Genomic DNA, 7,318 nt, shown 5'->3' with positions numbered 1-7,318 from the left:
TGAGGCGAATCTTCACTCGGAAGGATCTGAACAGCGCAGATGTCTTGAGCTGGTCAAAGACTACGATATAGACATCCTCTACCATCCGGGAAAGCCAATAAGGTAGCCGACGCACTTAGCAGAAAATCCGGTGCTACCTTGTTATCTCTTACGACCATGTCACCACCCCTACGAAGGAGATCGTAGATTTCGGTCTTGAACTCATCGTTGGACTCTCTACTATGACCTTAGAGTCTACCTTGCTTGGTGATATTCGGTCAGCTCGAGCAGGACCACGAAATTGAGAAAATCAAGCAAGGGCTAGGAGAATCAGAAAGTAGAGAATTCGATAGGGGGATGTTGTATTTTGGTGACAGACTGTGTTCCGGATCGGGAGGAGCTACGGAGCAGTTTTAGATGAGGCTCACAGGACTCCTTATGCGATGCATCCAGGTTCCACCAAAATGTATCAAGACACAAGAAAGCGTTTTGGTGGCGGGATGAGCGAGACATCGCCAGATATGTTAGCATCTGCCTCACACCGGAGGTCAAGGCGGAACATCGGCGACAGGAGGAGTTCTGCGGCCTATAGATTCCGGAATGGAAGTGGGAGGATATCTCTATGGATTTCATAGTGGGACTGCCCGAACCACGAATGGTTTTGACGCCATCCGGGTAATAGTCGACGGGTTGACTAAATTAGCCCACTTCTTAGCTATCAAGATATCCTACTCCATGGAGAAGCTAGCTCAGTTGTATCTCGAGGAGATCGTCGGACTACATGGAGTTCCACGAACCATCATTTCAGACAGAGACAGCAGATTCACATCACACTTCTGGGAGTGTGTACAGTCAGCGTTAGGCACTAAGTTAAAGTTCAGCACAGCATTCCATCCTCAGACAGATGGTCAGACGGAGCGAGTAAACCAGGTACTCGAAGATATGCTCCGAGCGTGTGCCCTAGACTTCAAGGGAAGTTGGTGCAAATATCTGAGCTTAGCAGAATTTGCATACAACAACAGCTATCAGGCCACTATCGGCATGGCACCTTACGAGGCTTTCTATGGGCGGAGGTGTAGATCTCCAATCTGCTGGTATGAGAGTGGTGAACAGAAAGAGCTAGAACTTCAGACAGATCTAGTGGCAGATACCACAGCAGCTATACAGCAGATCCATCAGAGGATAGAGACAGCTCAGAGCCGCCAGAAAAGCTATGCTGATACACCGCGCAGACCCTTAGAGTTTTCAGTCGGGGATTCAGTGTTCCTCAGAGTAGCTCCCATGAAGGGAGTAATGCGTTTTGGGAAGAAGGGCAAGCTTAGTCCTAGATATGTGGGACTATACCTTATCAGCAGAAGAGTGGGCAAGGTAGCATATGAGCTAGAACTACCCCAGGAAATGTCAGCTGTCCACAACGTATTTCATGTCTCTATGCTGAAGAAGCATACCCCAGATGCCACCTAGGTGATTGAGCCCCAGTCGGTACAGATCCGCGAAGACCTCAGCTATGATAGTCGGCCTATTCAGATAATAGACCAAGCAGTTAAGAAATTGCGGAACAAGGAAGTACCATTAGTCAAAGTCATTTGGCACAGTCACACAGCAGAAGAGGCAACTTGGGAGACAGAAGCCAGCATGAGACAGAAGTACCCAGAATTATTCTAAGTTCGAGGACGAACTTTTTATAAGGTATGGGGGATTGTAACGCCCGAAAATTCTCAAAACTATTTTAGGAATATTCTATGATTTTTCTGGAATTTTTAGATATTTTTCCGGAATTTTTCGAGTAGCGAAAGTAACAAAAATAATTAGAAGAATAAAAAGGCTTAAGCGGGAATTGAACCCGGGACCTCTCGGGTCCGCTAAACCTTTAGTTAGCCTTAGTAACCGGTGAACCCAGCGGGGCTGTGCTGAAAGAGAAGGGAAACATTTATATTTATATTTGAGTTGGGCCTAGTTACCCACTTAATATAAATTAAAAACTTAAGTTGGTTTGAGTTATTTTCTTTTATTTGGTTCGGCAACTTCTCCCTCTCCAAACCCTCACGCCGAACACCTCTTCCTCTTCTCCTTCTCTCGGCGCCAACCACAAGAGGACCTAGGGTTCTCTCCCTAGGGCCCCAAGGACATCTTCCGGCGATAATTCCGGCACAAGGACGCTCTCCTTCGCGAGGGGAACGCTTAGACGCGAGAAGATCATCGAGAAGTCGTCTCCACCGGAATTTCTAGCGATTAGATTTGTAAGAAATCTAGCACACAAGGTAAGAAACCCCTCACCTGCAGTATAAGTAGCTTCCGTTATTTTTCTATGCACTAGTTTAGTTATATGTAGATTTTTCGACATGTAGGGTGTATTTAACCCTCCTCGCAGGTTTAGGGATTTAGTGAGTACCTTTAGATGGGCCGGACACGTCTTTTCCCCTTCAGTTGGAGGTTAAGATGCTGTTGGGTGCCTAAAGGTAGTCTCCCTAATAGAGAGGGGAGTTAAAGCACACTAGGTGTTCGATAAATTAGCTAGTTAAGTAAAAATGCAAATTAGGCATTTTAACAGTTCAGTTGAATGCATTAGAAGCATCTAAATCAGTAAATCAGATTATTCTAGCTTATATGGGACTACGGTCCAATGGGTGGGCTCCCACAGTCGCCTCTAGGTTCAGACAACCTAGCTCTAGGTTCAGATAACCTAGAAACAGCAGGTTAAAACAGTTAGCTATATTCAGTATCTTATTTTCAGTGGCACTGTACTGGATCAGATATCCATTGGGTTGGACTCCCACAGTCGTCCCTAGGTTTAGATAACGTAGTTAACCCTACTAAATTCGGGACTTACAAACCCGGGTCTAGTTAGGGATGCGCGCACAGCAAGTACAGTTGCCGGGTCCAAACAGCATGTTTAGTATTTTCACTTACTATATGTATATGGTTTTCAACCTTTCACAAATTAGTTCGTGAATTCAGTACAGTCCTAGCAGTAGCTCAGTATTAGCTTAGTTCAGTTTTTAGTATCAGCTTAGTTCTTCATTGATACCATGTGATTGATATCATGTTCAGTTTTAGATATGTCATGATTGTATGCTTATATTCCATGTCATGTTTAGTTTATTCAGTATACTTAGCATAACCTTTTAAACAGCATGATTTAAAAACATATTTGCATCGTATGCATGTTTTAGTGAGGTAGATGGTTTCTTACTAAGCTTTAAGCTTACAGATACTATTTTCCCTTATACTGCAGATGAAGGTAAAGGGAATATGGACTAGCAGAGGAAGCTGGAGTTCAATGCAAAGATGGTGTGTGTGGCAGGAACTGGAATAAGAGATCCTCAGGGGTTTTCGCAAGCTTGAATAGTTGGATTCTTAGTATTTCTTCTTTCATGCATTTCCAGACCTTAGAATGTTTAAACCATGGGAGATTTATTTAGTTTGTTAGTAATTATGTTAGAATGCTGGTTAATAGTTGCTAGAATACATTCCAATTGATTCTAGAATTTGTTGTGTGAGGTTTTGGTACGCCAGAGTGCTGAAATCAGAGTTCGGAATCAGAACTCGATCGATCCATGGATCGATCGGGGTCGATCGATCCATGGATCGATTGGGGTGCCTGAAGAAGGCTTCCGGATCGATCAGCCGATTGATCCGGACACATTCGCACAGAAGGCTCTCGGATCGATCGGTCGATCGATCCAAGCTATTCCTCATGACGAAGGTTTTTGATCGATCATTGGATCGATTGACTTATGTTGGATCGATCAGCCGATCGATCCAAATAAAGTCCCGTGCACGAAGCACGCTGGATCGATCGATCGGTGAGCCTGGATCGATCAGCCGATCGGTCCAGATTATCACCCGAGCACCGTAGCGGTCTGGATCGATCCCTGGATCGATCCAACAGAGAGCAATCGATCCAGTTCAGTCTGGATCGATTGGGAAGTTCAGTTTCGACTAGGAAACTTAGCAGATCAGCTTCTAGTCCATAGGGAATGTAGGATACACCTGACATCCTTTAGATTATACCCTTCAGCACATGTAGAACCAAGAATAGTTATCAGATAGCAACTAAAATTTAAATTAGATCAGTTTTCCGCACAGTTAGCACAGCATAACTGTAGCGATCGGCCTTACAGCTCAGTCAGTAGAAGGCGGGTCGTTACACAAGTAATACTTCCTTATTTTATGAATTTAAATTACTTGTACATGTGTACAAGAGTGTCATACTCTTAACATATGATATTTTAGCCAAAGACTTTGAGTAATAATCCTAACGAGTAGTCATAGGGTATACATCTCCTCGCAAGGAGTGATAAATCCTCTATGGGCTATCCAAACATCTTCAGATACTTCGATTTATACCTAATCATCTCGGATCCACACTTCCAAGTGATGTTTGCTTAAGATGTTAAAGTATAAGTCTCTATAACCAAGATGACTTGTATACGTCAAGTTGAAGGAAACTTACACTCGAGCTCAGTAAGAACTTTACAGACATATCCATATATGTAGAGAACCATATGAAGTTTTACAGCAAGTCACTCCAATGAACTAGTTACCATAACTAGCTTCCACACTTAATTCTCGACATCCCACTGTCTCTAACTAGTGAGAAATAGTTGTTTGGCTAAACCAAGGAGTATAATCCGTGCTAGTCTTACAAAATTGATGATGTTTGAATGCACCAATTCGATGATTAAAGAAATTCCAATACGTTCATAATTGCACATATAGAGATAATCACAAGTTATGATCCAATCACAAATTCTCTCATGCTATGAATTGTATTATGGATATTTACTAAATGAGTTTAAGACTATTCAAATATATAATATACACTCAAATAGTGAATATATATTTATCAAATAAATAGTAAAACCATAAGGCAATTGTCTTATGACATCCCTCAAACACTACAAGAAAAAAGCTAAACAACAACGCTTTTTTGGCGTTGTCGTATGTACTTAAAAAGTGATGTTGTAGATGGTGTTGTAGAAAGTCATATCAAAGACAACGCTTTAAAAGCGTTGTGGTTGGTCACAAAGACAACGCTTTTTAAGCGTTGTCTTTTCGTTCTTAAAAAGCGTTGTTATAGATGTTGTTGTAAAAATGCACATATCAAAGACAACGCTTTAAAAGCGTTGTGGTTGGTCTCAAAGACATTGTTTTTTAAGCGTTGTCTTTTATTACTTAAAAACGTTGTCTTTTTAAATTTATAAAAAATAGTGTTTTTCTTAATTAAATAGCAAAAATTATAAAAAATACTCAAAATTTACATATAATTGAATATCCACAACCACAATCATTTTTATAATAAGACTATTTAACAAATAAATAAAACTTTATATTATACAAACAAAATGTATACATATTGATCCACTAATTAATTTTGTATCATACAAGTTATCCTTAACTTCATGACAATAATTTTTCAAACACACAAGTTTTACAAAACCTCATCATTGACTCTTCTTTAAGATTGCTGGACTTAATCTTAAAGGATCCATATCCAGTAGAGAGCAACCTATACATCACATTGAAACAAAATGATCAAAAGTTACAAGCTAATAGTGTGAAGTGCTACATAATAGAACAAGTTTCTATGCTTCCTCAAAATGGAGAGAAATCAATTGTGTGCTTTCCTTAAAGAAGAGAAGAACCATTCCTGTCTTATTGAAACAGAAAGATAAAGCATGATTAATAGTCTTGCTGCTATTATTCGAGAAGGATGGTTGCTTGCTTAGAAGAATTATACATAGGGAATGGCAATCATAAGCTCTTCTACAATATTTAATGCCAAGATCAGCACAGCAGTTCAATAAATCGTAACTGCTTTATCAGCTGATACTGATTTTTCTGGCAATTGCCAGAGATGAAAGAAGGCTATTTCAGTATTGGGTGTTAATGAAATTGGGAGGCTGCAATTTTCACGTTTACTCACCTTCCAATGTGTGCTTCCACGGTGCAGATCGACCCTAACACAATAAGCAAAGGATGAATCATAAGTAAATCGTCAAAAAAAAAAAAATCCAATTCTATATTTTGCAGTAATCACTAAAGGGATCTATGAATATCACCTCTGGCACAATCCGATTCAGAAATGTTTCAGTGTCGCTCTGAACATCAGAGTCATAATTCTCATTTATGGTGAGAGAAGCACTTGTATGCTGCACTGAACAAGTATTTAACCTTCTGATCAGAAGAACAGCAGCAAAATGCAACGGACAATTTGTTTTTAATAAAATTGTAATCGCAGTCAACGAAAACTCACGGAAAAGATGAGCAAGGCCGCATTTGAAGCCCGACAAATCTTGTTGTATCTCTTCAACAATCTGGCACAACACCAGAAGCATACGAGTTATGTTTCATCACATTTTCCTATACATCGAGCGTCCATCAGTAAGAAATATAAGAGATCAAGTACAACCAAACGCATCTATCGATTGACCAGTGGATCATTTTCCAAACACAACAGGAAAAAAATTGCTTTTTACTGATTAATAAGGGAGATAAAATCAAGAAATGATCGGAAGAAAAAGAGACAGATTTGGGGGCGATTGAACCTTGGGGGTGATGAGATGGCATCCGCGCCTCTGAGCAGGGACGACGACGGTCTTCTGTGCCCACTTGGCGGCCATGGCCTCAGAGATAGCACTAGAAATGCCGGCGGCGGCCACGACAAGTGTACGAGGGCCCTTCTGGGATCTCAAACGGGGGATCGCATGGAATTGCTTCTTTAAGTCCAGCAATCTCTTCTTCTGAAAGGCTTTCAGCTATCACTCTTAGAGCCATCTTCTTCAACTTGTCATCAGCACACCTGGGGTTGTAGGCAATCAAGAAATTTTGTATGAAAACTTTCATACATGTAAATCTCGTACTAAATAATATGTCAATGTTATATATACATGTAATTCATACCGTAAGTGTGTTTATATCGTAACTGACAAGTTTTCTTTAGGGCCAACTTCTACTCAAGCTCTTTAAACACTGCATCAAAATAAAAAAATTGGCATTAGTTCTGTGCTAAATGAAAATCATATTTAGAGGAAAAAGCGGGAGTGCTGTAGATGGATATATTAACCAAGCATATTAATGTTTGACCTGTCTTTACAAGTTCTAAGCATATATATTAACCAAGCATATAACCTAAGAGGAATAAGTTACAAAATGCTACTTGATATTTGACCTGTCTTTATTGGATTTTGCGGCCCCGGTCTTCTTGTAGCCAGGCACAATGTAATACTTGATGTTGACTCTACCTTTGCAGTTGTTTCGGCTTGAGGAGTGGCAAAGAATGGTGGAGTAGAGGATGGATTTCAGGTATTCATCCGTGCCATCGAGGAAATGACTC

The 7,318-nt window shown here is 40.5% G+C and overlaps 1 protein-coding gene across 1 annotated transcript; it reads right to left on the bottom strand.

The window, feature by feature from the left end:
- Positions 1 to 5,790: 5,790 nt before the first annotated feature.
- Positions 5,791 to 6,641, bottom strand: LOC121982978 (UPF0047 protein YjbQ-like). The gene is made up of 4 exons (XM_042535976.1): positions 6,531 to 6,641; positions 6,239 to 6,299; positions 6,045 to 6,139; positions 5,791 to 5,942 (listed from the first exon to the last, which is right to left on the bottom strand). Exons 1-4 carry the CDS (start codon positions 6,603 to 6,605, stop codon positions 5,901 to 5,903), a joined length of 273 nt encoding a protein of 90 aa, XP_042391910.1. The 5' UTR covers positions 6,606 to 6,641; the 3' UTR covers positions 5,791 to 5,900.
- Positions 6,642 to 7,318: the final 677 nt, after the last annotated feature.

This window comes from Zingiber officinale, chromosome 5A, assembly GCF_018446385.1.
Source record: "Zingiber officinale cultivar Zhangliang chromosome 5A, Zo_v1.1, whole genome shotgun sequence".
Taxonomy (NCBI): Eukaryota; Viridiplantae; Streptophyta; class Magnoliopsida; order Zingiberales; family Zingiberaceae; genus Zingiber; species Zingiber officinale.
This window is presented reverse-complemented; position numbering and strand designations above follow the sequence as displayed.